This window comes from Mercenaria mercenaria, chromosome 4, assembly GCF_021730395.1.
Source record: "Mercenaria mercenaria strain notata chromosome 4, MADL_Memer_1, whole genome shotgun sequence".
NCBI classification, from domain to species: Eukaryota; Metazoa; Mollusca; class Bivalvia; order Venerida; family Veneridae; genus Mercenaria; species Mercenaria mercenaria.
Genome location: NC_069364.1, coordinates 80,775,701 through 80,800,033, shown reverse-complemented (window position 1 = coordinate 80,800,033; position 24,333 = coordinate 80,775,701). Strand labels below are relative to the sequence as shown.

Below are 24,333 nucleotides of genomic sequence, written 5' to 3'. Positions count from 1 at the left end.
CGGCTGAGATAGTTTAGCATTGTTGCAATACACAATCGGTATTACAATTGTGTTTCTAATACATGTGCTCATTAGATAAATCCTCAATATCTATGTGAAAATAAGAGATGTATTTTGTATGATTGCAACACTGTGAGTTGCTCTAATTAGTGACAAATGACTGAAACAATAGGAATTCGTACGAGACTTGGATAGACAAAACGACAGTGAGGTAACAACATATTCTTATATTATTTTTATTCACGAGTCGTAAGCTACAATATAGAATATCGTTTTTAAGAAAATCAAACTGGAAGTTGGAAATAACAGAAAAAAATTAATTAGGTCACGAGTCATTAAATACCTGTCAAAGTTTGTCATTAGTTTTCACGAGCTGTCAAAATTATTTTTATCTCTCTATCCTGCAAATGCATTGATTTTGTAAGTATCTTGGTCGGATAATGTAGTGTGTAACTTACTTTACATTCCACATTAATATTTGTGTTTGAAATTGCTTTGTTGAGCTCATGGAAGTCGCGTATGAATTTCTATTGTTTTAGTTTATTGTCTGTTATAAAGGTACCAAACCTCAATATTAAGATGTAAGAATTGTTCCTTTCTGGTAGACAAAGAAAACTATTTGGCTGAATCATAATATAACGGATTTTTGAAAGAACTGAATATTCTTTGCTTTTTGTTATTTACCGGAAATTCAAAACGTGACATCACCTTAATACAGGTATTATCTACATACCAATCGTGAGCCGCTCCCTGCAGTCTGGCGGCAAAAGGAACTGGAATGGTACTAGAATTGCTACTACTACTGCCGGTAAAATAAACACGTGCGTATAGTAGACTGCTTTACGCTGGAAAAAAACAACAAAAAAGGTCTACACATTGATTGCATTTAAGTCTAAATTAATCCATTGAATATTTGAGACTCTTTGACATAGAACCCCAACAACTATAAATTATATCTTTTTCAAAACAGGGGCCTCCGTGGCCGAGAGGTTATGGTCGCTGACTTCAAATCACTTGCCCCTCATCTATGTGTGTTCGAGCCTCACTCGGGGCGTTGAATTCTTCATGTCAGGAAGCTATCCAGCTGGCTTACGGAAGGTCAGTGGTTCTAACCAGGTGCCCGCTCGTGATGACATAATGCATAAAAACCTGGGGTCTTCTTCCACCATCAAAGCTGGAAAGTCGCCATATGACCTATAATTGTGTCGGTGCGACGTTAAACCCAACAAATGTCTGTTTAAATGAGCTGTTTTGACATTCTCAACCAGATTTCCAATTTTGATATGTACAAAACGAACCTAATCTTGATTCCGAATAGCAACTGATAACATTAAACTAATCTGGGTCGTCTTTTCAGTTTGTGCAAGTCGGAATTCGTTCTAATCATTAAGACTTAGTCTAGTGTTTTCATTGCAGACGACACTGTTTACAAAAGACGTATTGTAGCCTTTCTACTGTTAGACAGGTTGTTATATATGATTCTAACACGACCAGCAAATAACCTACATACATGTAGAGCAAAATCAATATCGGGTTATTCTGCAATAAACCACTCGCGTGCAATGACGTCATCCGATCCAGGTGCGTAGTACGGTCGCAAAAAGTAGTTAACATTTTTTCTAACACTGTTGATACTATAATGTCGTGTTAGAATCGAAATAATAAGTTCCCAAGTGTGATTTATCGTAGAATATCCCGAGTTTTTCGTTCTTATATATTCTTACGCATAAGAACTCAAAACTCGGGTTATTCTACGATAAACCACGTTTGGGAACTTATGATTTCTTAAATAACTATATATCATTCTGAAACTACAATAGTGTCCATAGGACACGGATGCCCTCACATACTACGCGGTTTCATGAAAAGGTTCTTCACCGATCCAACTTTGAACCCATTCCTTCAAAGAGTATGAAGAATTTAACACATATTTTAGTGAAGATATAAAGAAATAGAAATTAAAAAAGGGCCATAACACTGATCAAAAATGTCACAGTCCATCCTTTATAGTCATATGCAGATAATGTTGTGCATCTGAGCACCTTCAAAAAGTGTATGAGGAGTTGAACACATCATATTTCTTCACTTAGGCCTGTTTTGTGAAATTAGGGGATGGCCATAATTCTAGAAATAAATAGCCACAGAAGAAAGTCCATTATTTATTGTCATCTTCACATCAAGGTCCTTCATCTGTGAAAGTTTCAGAATATAATTTCAGTAGTGTTTGAGGAGTTGGAACACATTATTTCCTCTATATTCTATATAGCAAAACTATCAAAAGGTCATAACTGCGGGAAAAATAGTCATAGAAAAAGTTTCTTCCGTTTTGGCTAAGTGCACATCAAGCTTGTTCACCTGTGAAAGTTTGAAGAAAATCAGGCTATTAATGTGGGAGGAGTTGGACACACAAGATTTCGGGACGTACGTACGGATAGACGTACGGACAGCACCAACGCTGTATGCCTTGTGGGGACATAAAACATTGAATACATGGTGCATAACAAACCTGTAAATTTAGGTTAAACTGAATATGCTGATATGGTTCCGGGCAGCAATCGTATCTTTTGGTGAAAATTGTGGCCGGTGAAGCTGTTAAATGCCATTCCTTGTTCACTGAGTATTCTGACAGATCGAATGTACTGTTTTCCTGAAAAAAATGTATGAAAAGAACCATTGAAGCATAATTATTAACCATTACGTTTAAATCTTTTCACTCGGGTCCGAATAGTACAGCCTCAATCACTCCACTTGTTTCTTCAGTTCAGAGTTATAAAGATCAATTTAAAACTCTCGAAACTGGCAGAACTAAACGACAGTGATGCAATCTGGGGTTGTTTTAAACTCGAGTGAATAGCGCTGGAGCCGGTACAGATTTTTGAATTAAAAGCTAGCGACAGTTTCTGATATACAGTACTGGCATGCGTTACAATGTCCGCTAGTTGATTATAACATTGGCTTACATGTCGTCCGCATGTTAAAACTTTTGAAAAAGTGTATCCTCAGCAACAGGAATAACTAGATTAGATTTCTTAACCGCAAATTTAAGATTTATGACGTATAAACTTGACGAATGACACGAAATGACTGACGGACGGATGCACAGACAACACCGTCACACATATATACCGCTGCTTTTCGTGAGGATCTGATAAAGTTATGGCCAAGATTAGAAGGTGGCTGAAGAAAGTCAGACGGAAAGACACGCCCCTTCAGGACTTCTTCAATGTCATAAGAATGAAAATCCTTAGAAATGTCTTCATGAGGAGGAGACTTTAAAAGAGGGTAGGGATGGTGGGCTTGATTTCTAGTGTTACAGGTTTCACAGAAACAATGAAGACAACACTTGAAACACACCTGGAACAAGTGTAGTTAAAACACAGTATAAAACTGTATTACCACTAAAACCTGGAAGTAATTTTAACAAATGACTATTATACATGATATTTTGTTGTGAATGAAGCTCTACAGACACAATTAAGTTTATATATTCAGTCAAGTTAAATTGATTTGGCAGGGGTTTTCAACATTTTAAAGTGAGTAGCTATATATAATACTGTTTAAGGAAATATGCACATCGTATATCTTTAAATCTGAGCGATGTCATCTATTTGTTCGGCGTGGGTTTCGCTATAATTATCTTTATCTATGGAACGCCACTCAAGACAGGCAATTAGCTATAATTGCTTCATAAAATCATTCCATACTTACGTGATACATAGTGAGGTTGATTTTGTTTCCATCGTAAGTATATGATCCAAATTTGATTGAGCAAAACTGTTGGTCGTATGGAAACGATGTCATATCCATTTGACAACGTGTTCTGATACGTGCTTTCGGTGAGTAAAACACGTGACCGTTACTGAACACTATTGCCAGCGTGTTCATGGTTTCTAATTGTATCTCGGCACTGCAACAAAATCCATTGGAATTTTATCACGAGAAAAAATATTGTGACTGAAGTTGTTTCTATCAAAATGTTTTATTCACTAAAGACACGCAGCCAAAAACATCTGTCGTGTAGTACAATCTCTACGTATATCAAATAGTAAGCATCAGGCAAAATGTTTTGTTTTCTAAACCAGCTGCTCTCTACAAGTAAATCTGCATGTTAAAGCATAATATTTTAATTTTAAAAGAACATCTTGAACGCAAATGGCTCCAGTGTGTGAAAACTGTAATTTTCTCTCTAAATCATAACATCTCAAACGCTTGTTGAAATAAAGAATAAAATCCTACACGTAAAGCTTATACCAATATGCGTTTGAAATCGCAATCTCTCTATTGACATAATTTGTCTACATGATTGAAAAAGGAACTTGTATGACATCAACAACGTGCATTACTAAGCGTACACTGATTTACATAAACATGTTTTTTCGTATAGGTGTAACCGAACTACAGATGTTCACTGAACCTGACTTTTTAAAAATCACTTACTTATTGAACAGCGAGACATCCGGTTGCCACAGTTCTTCAACTGGGATATTGATAACATGTATACGCTTAAACCTGGATGGGTCCCAACTCAACCGGAAATCCGTCCAAAGTTGTTGAATATAAACTCTGGTTTCCATGATTTCTTCATGCTCGAACTACAAACAAAAGAAAAGAATATGGGTCTGGCTTGCTGCGAGTGTTTCAGTCCATTTACTCGTCATAAAAGGTCATACCATGTACATGCACTCGAAAAAAAGTCACTGGAACGGTTGATTATTGTTTCTTTTTTGTTTCTTTTAAATATTAAATTATCTTTTAGTTAAACAAACAAGAAGAATGTATTTTATAATAAGATCCAATCGCTATCTTATTTCAGTAAGCGTCTGAGATGCCATGCTTTAGAAAGTTTCAGATAACGAAAAGAATTTAACACCATGTACATGCACATCTTTGAGGAATTTGATTAGGGGATCCATTGGACTAAACATAGAATTCTTTCTGAGGCCATGCTTCCATTTTTAATGTTAAAATGTTAATAATGAACCAACTCACGAGGTCAACCAGATCAATCAGCCTGATTCCAATGGAAAGACTGACTGGAATGCTGTCGTTTATCTGTGGAACGATTCTTTTGTCGTATCCCTTCAGAATTGTCTGCAACAGCTTGGTGTGCACATCAGCGAGTGTTTCAGTTGAACCTGAAGTACATAATGTTATGTAGGCGTTAAAGGTCGTATTATTTGAAATCCGTAAACCTTAACAGCCCAAAATCACGTCTAAAATGCGAACAGCGTTATTTGACCAACAGTGTCGATATGCCTGTGTGACAATGTGGAAGTCTTAACCTTCCCGACTAGTACATTGTCGGCCTCGCATGACGCACATTTATTAAGAATAAAGAATTTTTACAATTGTTTGGTGGGACCCTTATACACTAGCACCAAACTTGAAAGAAAATGCTACAGTACATGTTATACCCTACCCTTAGGTATACTATGAGAACAAGAGCTCGTCGAACACGAAATGCCCCCTTGATGCATTCAGTAACTGCACAAGGAACAGAAATTATAAGCGCACTGTAAACAAAAGTTCTACCAATCTGGTTTAATCTGACCTTAACCTTTAATCTATTAACCTAACAAGAGATTACAAAGTGATCTTGGCGCCATCCACCAAGCCATTTTTGAATGTTCCAAATTCCAAGACTAGCTCAAGGTCAAAATCAAGGGCAAATTTCATTTCGGTACAAAACAATGTGTATGTGGTTCAAATTTGAAAGCTGTGGCTTGAGAAATGTGAAAGTAGGTCACTAAATCAATTTCAAGGTCAAAGTTCATTTCGGTAGACAGAACAATGCATGTGCTTCAAATATGAAGACTGTAGTTTGAGAAACGTGAAAGTAGGTCACTAGGTCAAAATCGAAGTCAAATTTCAATTCAGAACACAAAAATATGCATGCTGTCCAAATTTGAAGCCTGTAGCTTCAGAAATGTGAAAGTAGGTCACTAGGTCAATCTCAAGATCAAAGTTCATTTCAGTACACAAAACTATGCATGTGGTTCAAATTTGCAGGCTGTAGCTTGAAAAATGTGAAAGTAGGTCACTAGGTCAAAATCAAGGTCAAATTTTATTTCGGAACACAAAACTATGCAAGTGGTCCAAATTTGAAGCCTGTACCTTCAGAAATGTGAAAGTAGGTCACTAGGTCAATCTCAAGATCAAAGTTTATTTCAGTACACAAAACTATGCATGTGCTTCAAATTTGAAGGCTGTAGCTTGAGAAATGTGAAAGTAGGTCACTAGATTAAAATCGAGGTCAAATTGTATTTTGGAACAAAAAACTATGCATGTGGTCCAAAATTGAAGCCTGTACCTTCAAAAATGTGAAAGTAGGTCACTAGGTCAATAACAAGGTCAAAGTTTTTTTCGCTACACAAACCTATGCATGTGGTCCAGATTTGAAGGCTGTAGCTACAGAAATGTGAAAGTAGGTCACTAGGTCAAGATCAAGGTCAACTCATGTCAGCGTTCATCTTGCCACTCAAAACTATACATGTATTCCAAATTTGAATGATGCAAGTTATGGGCATGAAGATTCTAAGTTATTCGCTATATAAGTCTATATAAACCATGTGACCCCTGGGGCAGGGCCATATTTGAGCCTAGAGGAATAATCTGAACAAACTTGGTAGAGAACCACTAGATGATGCTACATTACAAAATATCAAAGCCATGCTAGTCTTTGTGGTTTGGACAAGAAGATTTTCAAAGTTTTTCCCTATACAAGTCTATGTAAACCATATGACCCCTAGGGAGGAGCCATATTTGACCCTAGGGGAATAATTTGAATAATCTTAGTAGAGGACCACTAGATGATGTCATATACAAAATATCAAAGTCCTAGGCCCTGTGCTTTTGGACAAGATGTTTTTCAAATTTTTTCCTATATAAGTCTATATAAAACATGTGACCCCCGGGGCGGGGCCATATTTGACCCCAGGGATATAATCTGAACAATCTTGGTAAAGGACCACTAGATTTTGCTACATTCCAAATATCAAAGCCCTAGGCCCTATGGTTTTGGACAAGAAGATCAGAAACTGTTTAAATGTTCCTGGCCAATGTGAACTTGACCTTTGACCTAATGACCTCAAAATCAATAGGGGTCATCTGCTGGTCATGGCCAACCTAATTATCAATTTTCCCGACACTAGGCCCAAGCGTTCTTGAGTTATTGCCCGGAAACCATTTTACTGTTCCTGGTCACTGTTACCTTGACCTTTGACCTCAAAATCAATAGGGGTCATCTACTGGTCATGATCAACCTCCCTATCAACTTTTGTGATCCTAGGCCTAAGCGTTCTTGAGTTATCATCCGGAAACCGTTTAACTGTTCAGGGTCACTGTGACCTTGACCTTTAACATACTGACCTCAAGATCAATAGGGTCATCTGCTGGTCATGACCAACCTCCCTATCAACTTTCATGATCCTAGGCCCAAGTGTTCTCGAGTTATCATCCGGAACTCGTTTTACTATTCAGGGTCACTGTGACCTTGACCTTTGACATACAGACCTCAAAATCAATAGGAGTCATCTGCTGGTGATGACCAACCTCCCTATCAGCTTTCATGCTCCTAGGCCCAAGCGTTCTTGAGTTATGATCCGGAAACGGATAGGTCTACATTCCGACCGACCGGCCGACCGACATCTGCAAATCAATATACCCCTCCTTCTTCGAAGGGGGGCATAACTAAGAAAATGCTATATTTTGCATGTTATACCCTACCCTTAAGTATACTATGAAAAGTAAGAAAATGCTGTTTTGCATGTTATACCAATCTGACTAAAGTACTTGATCTTCTAAACGAAGATCTGAGGATGACCTCATTCACATTCATCTTTCTGTATATTATTTGGAATTCCGATATTGCTATTTTTATTTTCGCAAATCTATTTTTATTTGAACCAGACGGCTCGTTTCTACAAGATTTGGCTAAATCATCAAAATAGCGTCGACTGTCAAAGGATGAGAAAGGTGTGCAGTCAGTCTGGGGCTCGAACCCGGGACCCCTCGCTTACAGGGCGAGTGCTCTACCAACTGAGCTAACCGGCTGTCTGACACATATTGTCCCCCGTACCGTGACATCTGATACCTCTCGAAACACGAGGGCGCAGTCATGATGTGGTCGTCGTAAGAATTATAAACATGAAAAACCCGGGCTAAATATAGATTTTTTAAAATTCTACTTTCACTTTCAAAATGTTGAAAGCAAGGCTCTGATTGACTAGCGGAAATGTGGTAAGAACGAGTCTATCAATAGCACGTCTTCAGATCCAAAGCGTAGCGTTAATTGGAGATGTACTTTAGTCAGTTTGCATGTTATACCATACCCTTAGGTACACTATGAGAACTAAGAAAATGCTATCTTCCATACAAACTACTTTTTATATTCTTAAATAATTATGATTATCAAAGTTATTTATGGGCAGACTAGGTTTCTATATATGTAAATGAGGTGGAATGACAATGGTCAGGACTTAATTTCCAGGCTAATTGTGGTCATGTGTGCATCTCATGTAGCTTCGTCGTGGGATAAAAAAAAAAGACAGTTTTCGACCATGTTGCCGGTGTTAAAATAAGTCAAAGCAGTGTTTAAAAAATGTTTACTAGTATATTTACTCTTTCAGAAAAGATTTAGCCTGACGAAAGTCTAATTCTAGACGAAGTTTTGTATTGTGGTGTTTAGTTTGTTGTCACTCATACGTTATCTGAATCGCATGCCATTTAACAGAAGCTTATAATAGGTTACATTTAAATTTTGGTGAAATATATCTTCTCTGTTTCCGAGGAATTCTAGCGCAAATTTTCAGATGCATTATACGTCAAAAATTTATTCCAACTGCTTTAAACGACCCTACACTTCGTCCCATTATCCGCTTAGCGTATTTGAAAGCTTTAACTTGTTTTCATTTTATCACTTATAAATCATTAGTCTTTTTCTTCTCTGAAAAAATAGAGAAAACGTTGTAAACGAACAATATCAAAAATACGCGTTTCTCCTGTAGGAGATGACCATTGTGGCAAAGACTGACGTTACAGGCCGCCTTAGCGTTTGGAAATTTGAATATGCGAAAGTTTTAATCTTTTGTGATGAATTTAAGTTGCCCCGGTAACCTTATTTGTAAAAACCGAATAATTAATTAAAATCTTGGGAAATTAGGAATGTGACAATTTACAGTGCAAACTATTTTTTTTATTTATTTCCATGCAGATATTGTAATCCTAATCTTAGCGTTATATAAATCAAATGAATATGGTGAATGTTCAGTTTAAGAAACAGTATAAAATTATCAAAACACCACAGAAACAAAAATATGTAAGGCTCATTTTCTGTCTACCTGTCTCTGCCGGCAGTCGATTTGTCGGTTGATTTGTCTGTCTATCTGATTGCCCGCTCTCCCTTTAACATAAATAAATCAGAAGCGTATTTGATATTCAAAAGAGAAAGGTATTTACGGACGAATAAATAGATAGGTAATAAATAAAAGATTAATTTCATCTTTCATTTCAGACCAAATGACTTAATTTACTGATTAGTTGGCGAAACAAAACAATAATGTCAGATGTCAAAATAAGCACGTGCTCTCAAGAGATTACAGTGGCGCCAAATATCATCTGCTATCGCAGAAATCGTTTTAGATGTGGTTTTCAGTGGCAGACAAATATTTGTCTTGTCATGCAATTACTTTTCAATTGTACACCTTCTTTTGTGCTCCCTGCATGTCTGAGATAGTCTCGCTACATTCACTTGCAATTTCATGATAATTTTACGACATCAGACTTTCAGGTATTTGTTTGATGGAATTAGATTTTAATAGACCAATTCACTGAGAGTTGAAAATGCAAAGGTAAAAGAAAGTAAAGGTGCTAGTCAGAATAATATGAATTAAGGCACCGCCTAGCATTGGGATTTATCTTTTATATATCCGCTTAGAAAGAAATATTCAACGATCAAGAAAGTGAAACTTCGTTCTAAACTGTAGTTTACATTTAGTGTCATCATACCTCTTACAGCGAATATCATACTGTGCAAAATTTACGGGAAACCGTGACGGTGACGTCATTCAGCGTTCTCGCACTGGCTTTAGGATTTTTTGTTTGTTTGTTTGCACTTCACGCAGAAACTTGACGGCCTTTACACTTCTTTACAGTTTTAAAAGTGTTTTTCATTTGCATGTAGGGTCAGTTTTCATTACGAAAAAGAAGTAAAATAATCATGTTAGCGCGGTTTACGAATTTCTATGACTGATTCGGGGTGCTCGGATGTTCATGCAGACAACCAGTCTGCGGTGTGTATATAAACCGGAACCGGAAAACATCGGAAAAATTGCCTCAGTATATGCAGACAACAAAGACGAATAACTATATACGGACGTTACCGTCTCGGGGATTTTCATCCCCTAATATGAAATAAGGCAAAGCCTCAAAGCGAGCTCAAAGAAATCGGATTTAGCTAAAAATATTATGAATCATTTATTTGTCACAAAGAAACTATTCACTAGTCACAAGAATTCGGGAGAACCTATTCACTTGAAAAAGTCTACATTTAGTCACTATACCTGTAACAGTGAATATCATACGTTGCATAATTTATGGGAAGCCGGTGTTACGGTGACGTCATTACCGCGTTCCCGTTTCTTTCTGTTTATTAATGACATCTTTTCCATTTTCTGGCCGATGCTTGATCTTTTAAATGAAAACAATTTTTTTTCTCAAACAACTGGAAATCATTCTTTCATTATTGTTGAGTGATGAATATTTTTAGCAATTGAATGAAGTTCTGTACTCACTCCGGAAAGAAGTACTTCCTGTGAGCACCTATCCGCTAGGGTGCGCTTTTTAAAAACTTCCGACGAAACTTTTCAAATCCATCACCAAGTGTGCAAGTATACTTGCGTTACCGTAAAGCTCGATTCTCGAGCAGGCCCTTCGGGCCTGCTCTTCGAGCTCGCTATTACAACACAACAAAAAATGAAAAATGAAAATTACATAAAATATTATACATTTTACGAGCATGATTTAAGTTACAGCAAAAAATCCGCCTGTTTTACATTGATGTTTTTTTTTCTGCGTGACTCGCGCAGTAAATAGTTTATTTCGCAGACTGCACGAGTATATCATATATAGTTCACTCGCTGTATTTCTTTTTTCAAATTTATTTATAAAATAAACCTTTCTACATTTGGAAAAATGACAAAAATCAGGGGACGAGCCCCTTTAAAGCTTGTGGGTGAGCTAATGCAGATTAAAGTTTTGAGCGAGTTAATGCAGAAAACTCCTGTAATCTACGATGATAGTTCCTTCTTTTAATTGTTTAATGTAAAAGTGATTTACATATATTTTTTGTAGTTTCAAAAAATATTAACTCTCATTTTTACAGGAGATACTTTTCAAATAACATAAAACTGGCCAAACCCTCGTCATTATATGACGAAGCAGCTTTATTTATCAATAAAAAAAGATTGTAAATAATATACGAATCCCTATGTCTTTCATTTTACACTTATTTATATAAACCAAAGCCTTAGAAGCAGAGATCAAATACACCTGTGGGGATTATGGAGAAAACATTTATTGTAGATTGAAAATTAATATACCGCGGTATATGAAATAGCCATTAAATAACTGCGGAGTTAGTGCTAGGGCTATAAATTTATGAACAGAAATATGCAGTTTTTACGATGAAAGACACATTTAACGGTTCAGCTGGAACTTTATTAGTCCAGTATATGAGAAACTGTTTTCTCAAATTTCATTGAAGTGTCTATATGCTTCTTGTTTACTTGAGGATAAGAAAATATTCATAAACAACTTTCGGTTGCAGTTTTGGGATTTAATGCTTTTGTATCACTTTCTAGGTCACATTTCAGGTTTAATTTTGGAAAAGGGTACGAGCGAGGAAGTTCTAATACGTATCAGTTGTTCCAGGTACGAGGCACCATTTTTAGATAAATTCATAAATAAGGCATTTCGAGGGCTGAGCGCGAAACTATTGTATCTTGTTCTTTATTTATATACAGTTACAATAGTTTCGCGCTCAGCCCACGATTTGTAAAAAAGACAGAAAGTTCGTTAGATGACAAACCTTTACATAAAACATGCAAAAATGGAGCGATAAAAAAAGATACTAATTACACGATACACTGTGATAACTATGTTGCATAACTTTAAGAAAGCTAGCCATTTGGCCTCGAGGAAACTGATGTATCGAAACATGACATTGTATGTTTCATGTACTCTGGCGCCAACAAGTGTGAATTTAATGTTTCGTTTACAGCTCCATGCAATAAATGAGCATTTTGTACTTGTTGTTTTCGTGTTCAAGCAAGTTTAATGACATTTGTATGCAATTCTCTTACTGTACATATACAGCTAATAGCCGCTTACCAAACAAGGACAAACTAACACTTAGACAGACACGGTCATTTGTAAATTCTAGAATTACGTAATTAGAAAATTCTGCATGTTGTTCAATAAAAAAAATCATACTTTGTGAAGTATAACTGCAGTTCATCTGAACTGGTAAAATAAAAGAAAGTAATGAAATTGCCTCAGATCTACGGACCCCACATTCAGCAATATCAGATCACGTGTACTCCACGAACTGAAACACTGTTGAAGAACAGCGTTAAAAAAACAAACGAAAAAAACATGGATAAATATCAGACAGGGAAGCCATGTTCCAAAAACGCAGCCTCCAAAAAACGAAACTCACAGCACGCAGACGTGCACACTTCCAACACACACACATACATACAAAGCAAACACACAAGAACAAAACGAACAAATAAAGGAACACAGTGGGGCACCGCCTTGGAACGGTCAGTGGCAAAAACTCCACTGGGGAGCTTAAACCGGTTTATGGTGCGCACCCAACCTCACTCTTACCGCCCACCTTGTTCCAAAGTTATGGGACAGTGTAAATAATAGTAATCCCCGCTAGGTGAATCACTAACTCACGCAACGGAAACAAAAGGCATGGCATGTAAAACACAAAAATACTCCTGTATAATCACCTTCGGAACCAAAAACGTATGTACTCAATGCCTTTGCAGAAGACAGAGCATCAAGAAAAACACCCATTAGGGCTCGACGAAACAGGCCAGAAGACAAAAATCAAAACAGTTACGTTCTGGTGGTATTTAAAAACTGCTAATCACATAGAACCGCCCCCACCCCCTACCCCTCTTCCGTAAGACACAATCAAAGAGGGGAGCGTAGTGTCCATCTGTAAATGAGTTGAACACTAAACATGCGGTGTGTCTCAAAACAGTTGGGCCGTAAATTCTTTTAATAAAACGTTATATAATTTAACCAAATACAGTTGGAAAATTATCATGACCTAAAATTTTACGAAGTTTGTAAACCACATCCCATGAAACCAAATTACTAGCTTACACACTAATTTCTGTATTGTACTTATGAGTAGATAACATCACTATTTTACATTTTCTAGCCATGTTGAGGTAGAAGATCCATGATGCACTTCTTTATGATGAAATATCATTCTATGTGGAGTTTGCATCGATAGCCTAGTGGTAAGAAACTGCAAAAACCAGTACATATAATAAGATTGCTTATTTGGCAAGACATAAGAACACACAAATATTTTTATTTTCTTTTTGTGTGGATGGTGGTTGGTTGAGGGCTAGAGTCACGCCGTCTCAAACTTCCATTTATCAATTCTATTTGAAATTGTTGAAAGCACATCAAAATTGTTACCGTTTGGAAAACATTTTGCCGTTGGAGATAGTTCAAACATCAATGTTATACAAAAAAAAACAGCTTCATTTTCATGTAGAAACAATTAACAGCTATTTCACAATTGGCAATGGTGTTCTCAAACTTGTAGAAGTATCCGTTATGAAAATCTTTACTATAAGCATATACAAGTCCGATATATGACAAACAACAAAACACGGGTTCACAGCAGATCTTTATTCAGTCATCAGCGATATCCGTCTCAGAACCTAGCACGACCTAGCTTACGTTATTACAGCTACAAGCGTACTGTACCAGACAAATTTTTTATTTCACGTTTTCTGTTTCATCCAAACTCCAAACTTTCTGTTCTATTATACCAGACATTTTATATTCCAGACACACCTTTAGAACAAATGCCATAGATCGTTATAACTTTTTGATATATAATTATAATTCCTCAGAAGCGTTATGACCTATGGAGATAAATATTTTAGTTCCCTGATTTAACAAAATTCATACCTAGATACTACATGCCTGGTAAATACTTGTTAAATATTTATTTATACTGAAATATTCAACAAGAGTTCGAATGAAACACGTTATTTTGCAGCATACTCCAGTCCACGTCCGCTCCCTGGGAAAAACCAATGAAAGTGTAATTAGAATCTGCGGTTCTGACCTTACCGTAGTTCGAGTCAGAGGTTCGGTGCGCAAAATAAACCAGTTTAAGCTCCCCAGTGATGGTTTTGCACCGGTCGTTCCAAGGCGGTGCCTCGCTGTGCTCCTTTAAGTGTTGTTTTGTACTAACGTGTTTGCTTTCTCTTTGTGCGTGTGTTTGTCTGTGTGTGCTGGTTTTGTGCGCGTCCTCGTTTTGTGGATTGCACGTTGGGGAGGCTGCGTTTTTAAAAATGTTTTTGCATGTTGGATATTCATCTGGAACTTCTTATAATCTTTCCGCTTTCGCAGCGAAGTATTTTATAATATTCAGCATTTCTTTAATTATAAAAATAACTTCCGTTTAAGCTGCGTTCGGTAAACATAAATCAGCTTATGTTTACTTTCTTTTTGAATTAACCGACTTCATCAAAAGGTGGTCATTTAAGACCTGTGTTAAGTCAAACCATTTTAAATATGTTTTTTTCGTATATAACATGTCATTTGGATCAACTCACCCAATATATTGATATCATAATTTGTCATTTTGATAGGTTCTGTTTACATTTTGCATCTCTTAGAATATATAAGAAAATACCACTAAATTCAGTTATTAAGAAACAATTTTTCGTCTACTTCTATATAGGCCCTATAGGTTTGCTTTCTATATAATTATACAGGAGAATGTTTGCGTTTTACATGCCATGCCTTTTGTTTCCATTGCATGTGTTAGAGATTCACCTGGCGGGGATTATTTTATTTACACTGTCCCGTGACTTTAGAAGATATTTGGGGTACGGGTGAGGTTGGGTGCGCACAATAAACCTGTTTAAGCTCCCCAGTGGTGTCTTTGCCACTGACCGTTCCAAGGCGGTGCCTCGCCATGTTCCTTTATTTGTTCGTTTTGCCCTCGTGTGTTTGACTTGTATGGGAGTGTGTGTGTGTGTGTGTTGGTAGTGTGCACATCAGTTTCGTTTTGGGGAGACTGCGTTTTTGGAACACGGCCTTTTATGTTTGATATTTAACCTTGCTATTTTTTAAATCATCTATCCTTCACGTCTTAACATATTTGACAGTTTGACATCGTATTATGTCACAAATCCTATCTTTGTACGTAACTTTAATAATAAACTTCTTTGATTGGCTCCATACGCACTTATTCAAAAAGATAACTTTCACTGCTTTTTGTAAAACGCTATTTTTTTCAATTAGAGAAAATTGCAATCTAATTTTAATTAACACAGAAAGCATATCACATTTATACAGAATTTAATTATCACATCAGTTGAAATGAACTTTCTGATGTTGATCTAAATAATAATGTCTGTTTGGGTCTTGGAGATAACTTCTCTCCTCTGTTCTTAGACAGGACCAATGTGAAATACCAAATAAAACAATGATTAAACAAGATTTCGTTCCCAGCAGGCAGACAAAGCAATAAGCTACAATAGTCTGTCAGTCTTACCTAGGCACTATTTTACGTGCCATACACGATACAAAAATAGATCAAAATTGCCGGCTTTTATCTTGTGTTTATAATAGACATTTTGATAATGGATAGAAAAGCTATTTGCCAGATCTGTATCTAGAATATATAGTAAAGGTTAATATAAACACAATTTCAGAGAACAGATCTCAGCCTAAAACTGTATTGTAAAATATATGTTGTGGTGATCACTTTGTTTTACATGTGTTCCCACCAGTACTAATATTGTTACGTCTCCAAAATTATGCATAAGTTACGTGGTAAGTTCGTTATAGAAATTTGTCCACAAATATAAGTGACAATAAATGAATAATTGAAAGTTGCATGTGTATTTTTCTACCAACCTTCACATACATAGCTTAACTTTTCCCCTAGTTGTTCTCCAAAACTATAGCGATTTTTTTTTCACGCGCAAGCACTCAAGTTCTGAAACAAAGGTATTTTCAGAGTGTTTTCGTTACATGTTCCTTCCCCCAATCCCCGGTTCATTATTGCTGTCTTATCTATTCTAAACATTGACCCAGGAATATGAAGAACATATTAAAACATGGTCTTTGTCAGCTTAGATTTTTTTTCAATGACTTTGTGGGAAACATCTATGCACACAGAATGGCTATGGAGCATATATTTTTAGAAAGTTTATAAAAATATCAAATATAAATATCTATGTCATTCAGTTTATTTCTATCTTATAAACCAAAGCTCAGGAATTAGAGATCAAACGTGTGGATTAAGGAGAAAACTTTTATTGCATGAAAACATGAGGAATTCGCGGGAATTCAATATACAACGGCATATGAAATATCAAGCAAATAAGTGCGGCTATACTATATACAAATGTAATGCAAGTGTATTTACTAAGACTGTCTTTTTTACGTCATAGATTTTGTTTCAGTCTAGATCTTGTTTCAGTTCAAGTGCATGAGAACAACACGTATTGACTTGACTTACCAGTCTGTTCTGATTGAGCTATAACCTATACCAGACCTGTGGAAGGTCCACATTAACCAAAAGGTGTTGCATTTGATTTTTTTTCATCTAATGCCCAATGTATGTACTTTTGACCGAATTTCATGTTTTAGAAAAGTCAGTGGGAATTATTTTCTTTGTCTGTGGTCACCTTATACAATCTAATACACAACTGTAGATACGCAAAACAAATTGAACGATTTCGATGCAGTTATTAAAACTGCAAAAACACATGTTGGGATGATGATAATGCGCAACCTTTGGTATGCGTTAACCACTGTTCGAGATTAAAGTTTCGTTTGATCTTCATGAAATCTGTGAAAAGATCCTTTGGGAGCAAAGAACGCAACCAAGCAACATAACAGCAGAGTTTGTGCGACTAACTAAAGAATGGTGCCTGTTATTTGTACAGTAATTGTAGTGTATATATAGATCATGATGAAAAATAATCTGGAAATAGCATAGACGATGCAGAAAATTGCCCAGTATATATAACCAAAGGTTACAATTTTTCTTCGTGCGGAAAGAACATTTCATCTAATAAGACTACGCACTCTTAATATGACGACCACACACTTCTATTTAGAAAAAAATTTTTTCTGCTGAAGGAAACTTAGTCGCCCTTTAGCTTAGTTCTTAATTCGTAAGTTTGAAAGTAGTTGAATTATATAGCTTGCATTTAACCCCATTGTCTATCAAGTATTTCACTTACATAAAGCTTGCATTCCCACTCCAAGACAACTATAGGATACTTAACTCTCATTTCTGTTTCGTATTTTCATAGTACTATTCTATGTATTCATATTATATATGGCGCGCAAGCGTCCAATGCTTTAAGTCTGTGTGAATTACTTTTTTTAATCACGCATATAGCTAAAATATGTTACGTTGTAAATTAGACGGAGGTTTTTATCACTTACCCAAATCATTGCCTTTTGGAATACCTTTCACCACTATGAATAGTTCAAACATCAATGTAAGAATAAATAGCATCGTTTTGCTTTAGATAAATAGAACAACCATTTCATAAATTTACGTGTTGATCTAATCTAATGCAACATCAACATCTAATATCCAATACAAATGTCTTTTCAATATGTGTTACACATGTGTGGGTTCAAAATCTAATGTATAAAGAACAAAAGAACACTTCTACATCCTCAATAGTTTTAGAAGTCCTTTACTTTCTTAAACGTTAACCAAAGTCGAATGTACGTTTTTATATAGTCACACGTGTATTATAGCAGACGAAATTTATTTCTAAGTTTTCGCTGATACATCCCATATGATTATACCAGGTATTTTATATTCCAGAAGTGCCATAGATCATTTAAAATGCTTATGATTTTATGATGATTCTTAAGATGTGATGTATCCGACTGAGATCTCTGCATGCCAGATATTGGGGGTATTTAATATTTTATAACTTTATGTTGGCTAGATTGTTGTGAAAATCCGGCGATGGTGTCTTATCAAGATTTGCGGTCCTGAACCGACGGATATATATTTTTTCTGCTGTACGTCTAAATTAATGCAAAAACAATTTCAGAGAATAGATCTTGTGTCAAACTGGAGGGGAATCGAATAGAAACATAATTAAGTATTCAGGTCAACTACGGGTATTTCAGTGAACTATCGAAATATAACAACGAAATAGATCTGGTAATGTCACACTTTAAATATCAAATATAATATATTTCATATAATATGTTTTAAGTGTGACATTACAAGATATATATTGATATATAACACTAATACGGAAAATTTGCTTAAAACAATTGGAGATTTGAAATATATATCTGAATACGGTATCTTTCGTCACACTTGAAAATTTTACATCTGATGCTCACTCAGTGAAAGATATTTCAATCTATAATATCGTATGTTACCAGAAATGAATTCCATGCAGTTAGAATGACACTGTTTTTTATTTTTATTTTTTAAACGGGAAGCATTATTCTTACCCAATATTAGACACGAGTTGTAATTTACAGTTCATGATAGAAGTCCTTCGCCTCTGTGTTCTTTAGAGGAAACGTTTACAATCAAACATAACAATACGTCGAGATGTTAAATGGATACATTTTATTTACAGTTCATCTAAATTAATAATAACTATACAACAATAAACGTGTCTCAGATCTACAGTAAATAAAAAAATGTGGACCGCACAGTAAGCTTAAGCAATACCAGAACACGTGCATCCCACTCAAAGATATCACTGACATCCAGATTGGTCCTGACAGGCTTACGCTCTAATCTTTGTGTCTTACTTAAAAATAGATAACATCACTATTTTACATTAACCCGAAGAAGTTCCACGATCCCCACCTTTTAATTATTTGGTTTTATGTTGCCCTTTTTGCATAATAAACCTGTTTATTTTTCATGGACCCCTGTCCCAGTAAGGAGGTCGCTACGAGAACAGTATTTTAGTATTCAGTCGTGCGCTAGTTGTTTCCCTTAGTATTTTGGACGCAATTTGTAATGAAAAAAGCGTGAATTTCGTTTTTGGATTTGCTACGTTTGCATGGCTATTTCAATCCACGTCAGCAATGGAACAACATAGACTTTCACTGAATTTATCCCACCCGCCCATGCCCATATTTATTCATATTGTTTATAACTTTATTGTGAATCAGAATTCTTTGCTGCTTCTGTTCATCTGTTTTTCAGGTTCCTGCATAGAAGTTCTGTTTCAGATCATAGAATATGCCATAAGGGAACAGGAAAATAGCAGAAAGTGGTATTCCCACAAACAACACACACAGCTATGAAGTGACTGATTTGGTCATATAATAAAGTTTACGATCATTCTTTGAGAGGATGTATCAATAAAGTTTACGATCATTCTTTGACAGGATGTATCAAAATAATGACATGGATTTTGTGAGATTATTGCTATGAGAACTACTTTAGTAATGAACTGGAATACCCATACGGTCAGGCACTTTTGTGTTAGTGCTGTTAGTAAATGTTGTTCGTAAATGTTCTGTTGAACACCAGAAACTCAAACTGATAGATGTATAAATATATATGTTAACGTTATTATTTGTCGCGGCTTTATAACGTTTTCATAGAATATTGATTCTAATTTGAAATTGCACTGTGGGAGTAGAAGAGACCAAAACCATATGCATTAATTTTAAAGTAATCGTATTACTTGGAAGTAATATTTTAATTCAGAATGGTATCAAGTTTATTGAATAGTCATGTTTTTGTTAGTGTTCTGTGTAGTGAAGGAAATAGCTTATTAGCCTTGGTTAATGGTACGCCACTTTGAAAAGCTGCCGACCACCGATCATGGTTTATATTTGTTTGAGGAAAATGTCATGAGTCTTACAAGTGTTAGCAGAAGCCTTGTCATAGTTTGCCGGCGTATAAGTCTCAATTGTGGGTCTGCACTTGTGTTTTAATGAATGCGTAGTACAGTCTCTCGGCTGAAATTGGCTAGAAGCCACTAATATTTCGGTCGAGGACTGAGAGCCAAGGCATTGTAGAATACTGTTTAAATATAAGTTCATTATAACTAATTAAAACCAAAAAAGCATTCCAGCATAGTTGGGCCTGCTGTCTAAGTCACTGTGTCAGTACCTGACGTCGAAGGTGGACCTCATGTTGTGTTATTACATGACGTCATAGGTTGAAGGCAGTAGGATTAGGTAGTCTGGAGACTCGACGTGATCAGTTTTCAGTTACTTTTCTCAATGGCTGGTCTGCTATCGACACCTGGATCGCATGTTTTGCTCGCCCCCACGATACGTGAATTTTCATTTGACTGTACATGCTTTCGTTTCACAGTGCAGACCTATCTTCGGGACCTTAAGTGCATAAATGGTCAGTGACACGAGTAAAGTTTTTCTTCATACGGGACATTTGATTATGATGAACACCGTTTTTTCAAATTAATTCATAAAACTTTTATATAAAGTGTATATATAATGCACTTACATGTACTTTCGTGTTCTTCTGCTCCCGCAGTTTTGTAAAGTTAGGCATGGCAATTATACAAAACTGTTACAGAAAAATGATAGTCGTAGAGTATTGATATATATTTTAGCATGCTTGAATTCGTTCCGTTTTTCAGTATTTCGAGGAATAGTCTGAGCATTTCAATGTGTTATACATTGGCTACGGAAACACGTTTCCTCCTGTCCTAGTTAAAATCGGGGAGGGGGTTTTTCGTGGGCGGCTCGTATTCCGTTTGAGAAATATACAATCGAATTTGTTCACCGTAAAAAATGTAGCTGCTTTAACTGTATTATCTAATATACAGATTCGATTGTGGCATGCATATCAATTGATATGACGGCATCTTGTATAGCATTTGTACATATTTGAATAACATTTACATTTTGATGCCGTATGTTTGTTTTTCTATTATCAGAATGTAAAATTGTTGATTACTGTTTTCTGTTAGAAGAAAGATACTTTTGTTCTCTAATAACTTCTATGTACTGTTAGTATTTTCCCCCCTTTTGCAGCCTCGCTGGGGATGATTGTTCTTTCGATTGATTCAAATTTTATCTCATTATTTAATGTATTCTGTTTGTACCTTTGCAGTGTCGCTGGGGCAAATGAAATTAGGTTATTTGCAATATACATCTTTAGCTGTTTGTATAGTATGTGCATTTTAAACATTATCTCACCTTGCCAGTTGCCATGAGAAATCTTTAAATAAAGTCGCGGCCTTTTCCCACTAAACTGTGTTGTAGTTTTCATTTATACTGATATTTTAGTTGTAGTGGGTGTGACAGACGTATGTGGTCGGACGCTAACTCATCTGCCAACGAAATGATGATATTATCAGTCATTAATAAATTTATTCTTGTTTTCTTTTAATATGGCTGATGATTTTGCGTCTTGCTAATGGCTGCTGTCATTCCCTGTTATATACGGTCCATTGATAAAATAAATGTGTTGTTTTCTCAGTAATAGATAACACAACTATTGCACATTAACTCGAAGAAGTTCCACGATACTAGTTGAGTTCCCCACCTTTTTATTATATGAGCCACGCCATGAGAAAACCAACATACTTGCGTTTGCGACCAGCATAGATCCAGGATCCATGCTGTTCGCTTTCAAAGCCTATTACAATTAGATAAACTGTTAACGAACAGCATGGATCCTGACCAGATTGTGCGGATGCGCAGGCTGGTCTGGATCCATGCTGGTCGCAAAGCCACTATGTTGGTTTTGTCATGGCGTGGCTCATATGTAATAGATAACACCATTATTGAACATTGCCTCTAGACAAGAGCTGTCGGAGGACAGAACGCTTGACTATTCACATCCTTTTCAATTGAAAATAAAGGTCGAAAAAGGGACACAATTTTGTAAAAATGCGAAACAGAGTTATAGAACCTGTACAGTGAATGTCAACTCATCGAACACAACAAGTGTGTGTAAAGTTTCAATCCATTCCCATAAGTGAGTACTGAGATACCAGCTTACATACAAAATCTTAACCAAAAATTGCCAAGTTAAAAAAAGGGAAAGTAAAATAGAGTTATGAAACCTGTATAATGTAAGTCAGTTTATGACAGTGAATAAGTGTGTGAAGTTTCAATCGTTACTGAGATATCAGCCTACACACAAAAGTCTGGACGCCGACGCTGACAGATGGGTGAATCCAGTGGGTTATTCTACATATTCTTTGAGCTGTCGGCTAAAAGTAAATGATATTGTCCGAGTTCCCTATCTTTTCCAGATGAAATATGATTATATGTGGAGATTTTCTTAATTGTTCCTTTAAGCTGAATAATCAGTACGTGTAGAGGGCCTTCTGTCAGGTTTTAAAATACAAAGAAATGTCGCAAGAATTAGTCATAACGATTTTTGTCTGTCTATCAAGTTGTACTATCCCAGTTAGAAGTATGTCACATCTTTTAGTGATATCTTAGTCTGGTCCTAATTTTATTCGAGAGTCGTATCTTTGAATCCGAATCATATTCAAAGTTATCAGTCAATAGTTTAAGGTTTTTATAACTAGCTTACGAATCAAATCATATCGGTATATTGTTCCAATTACATGTTTATCCAAAATTAAGTTAGGTGAAAATATTGCAACTGTTTTATCTCTGATTAATATGAAGAAAAAAACTGTGCCATCGCACATCGTATGTAATTACTGCACGTATTGTATATGTACAGAGGTACAATTAATATATTTTTTATTCGTTACATTTTATCCGAGTTTATTCAACTATTTGTTCGATTTAATACATTTTGTGTGTTAAAAAAACTACAATAATCCAAAGATGCAGAAAATTGTGTATAATTTAGCTACATTATATTTTACTAAGAAACTAAAAAAAAACCATAAAAGAATCAACAGCTAGACTAACGCTTATAAAGCATGAGGTACATACACGTATGAAAGCACAAGTATTTCAATTCAATTAAAAATTTAATATCTCTGTAACATCGTTACAAAAAAAAAACACACTTACCTAAAGCATTGCCTTTTGGAATACCTATCACAACTGGGGATAGTTCAAACAGCAACGTTAGAAAAAACAACATTATTTTTATCTAGATAAAATGAACAACCACTTTATGCACTATATTAACATCCAATACCGAATAAAAATCTTTCCAGTATGTGTATACATGTCTCGGTTAAAAGTCCAATGTATGAAGAACAACAAAACACTTCTGCATCATACGTAGTTTCACTAGCCATGCATTTCCTTCATTCGCTAATTAATTGCCAATTAGCAACTTTCACTCAAGAGTTAATAAACATTCACTAGGCAAACAATGTTTCAAGTGTCATTTTCAAGCATTGCTAGTATATAGACCAAACGTATATTTTTATATAGTCGCACGCGTATAACAGAAATGCCAGTCGACCGAGTGTGCGTGTTTATAAAGTCACACGCGTATTATAGCAGATATTTTTCATGTTTTTCTCTGTTTCATCTGAACTTCCTGTTCGCTTATACCAGACATTCTATATTCCAGACGCACTCAGAGCAAGTGCCATACCGATCATATAAAATGCTTATGATTTTATGATATAACTTATTAGAGGTGATTTGTCCTACTGGGATAAATATTTTAGTTCCCTTTAACTTCAGGCATACCAGAATATCTAACTTTTTACACTGAAATTTAGTCCGTGTTTAAAGGAAACGAAGAAGTCCGTCTCTTGGGAAATACAATGACGGTGTCTTCTCGGGAATTGGGTCCTGACCTGACTTGGGTTCAAGCATGCAACCTCCGAGCTGTATACATCTGGCACCTCTATACAGACAGAAAATACATCGCATTCAGTAAATCTATCAAGTTTGCTGTAATGAATATTTTATCAAAAGAGTAATCTCTTAATTTAATTTCAAAATAAATCATTTCATAATTACTGCAAAACTAACTTTAACGCTGCCCACGTAAGACTAATTATTCCCTTCATCTTTTCAAAACACCTTGTCGGATTTCACTAAACGCAAAAATAATGCATCTCTTTAAAAAAAAAACATCATAATGTTTGTAATATCTGTGATCTGAGACTTAAT

General features: G+C 35.7%; 1 protein-coding gene across 3 annotated transcripts in view; it reads right to left on the bottom strand.

Moving 5' to 3' along the window:
* LOC123552281 (neuronal acetylcholine receptor subunit beta-3-like) overlaps positions 1-24,333 on the bottom strand; it is a 33,362-nt gene that overhangs the window by 2,740 nt on the left and 6,289 nt on the right. The window contains exons 1-6 of one of the 3 annotated variants that reach the window (XM_045341813.2): positions 23,269-23,681; positions 4,990-5,135; positions 4,438-4,592; positions 3,709-3,907; positions 2,507-2,647; positions 734-845 (exon numbers count right to left, since the gene is read on the bottom strand). In XM_045341813.2, coding sequence (XP_045197748.2) covers positions 734-845; positions 2,507-2,647; positions 3,709-3,907; positions 4,438-4,592; positions 4,990-5,135; positions 23,269-23,341 — 826 coding nt within the window. In that variant the 5' untranslated portion in view covers positions 23,342-23,681. Of the gene's footprint in view, positions 1-733; positions 846-2,506; positions 2,648-3,708; positions 3,908-4,437; positions 4,593-4,989; positions 5,136-17,733; positions 17,974-23,268; positions 23,682-24,333 lie in introns of those variants that run through there. The other 2 variants (XM_045341814.2, XM_045341812.2) reach the window with 2 other exon arrangements.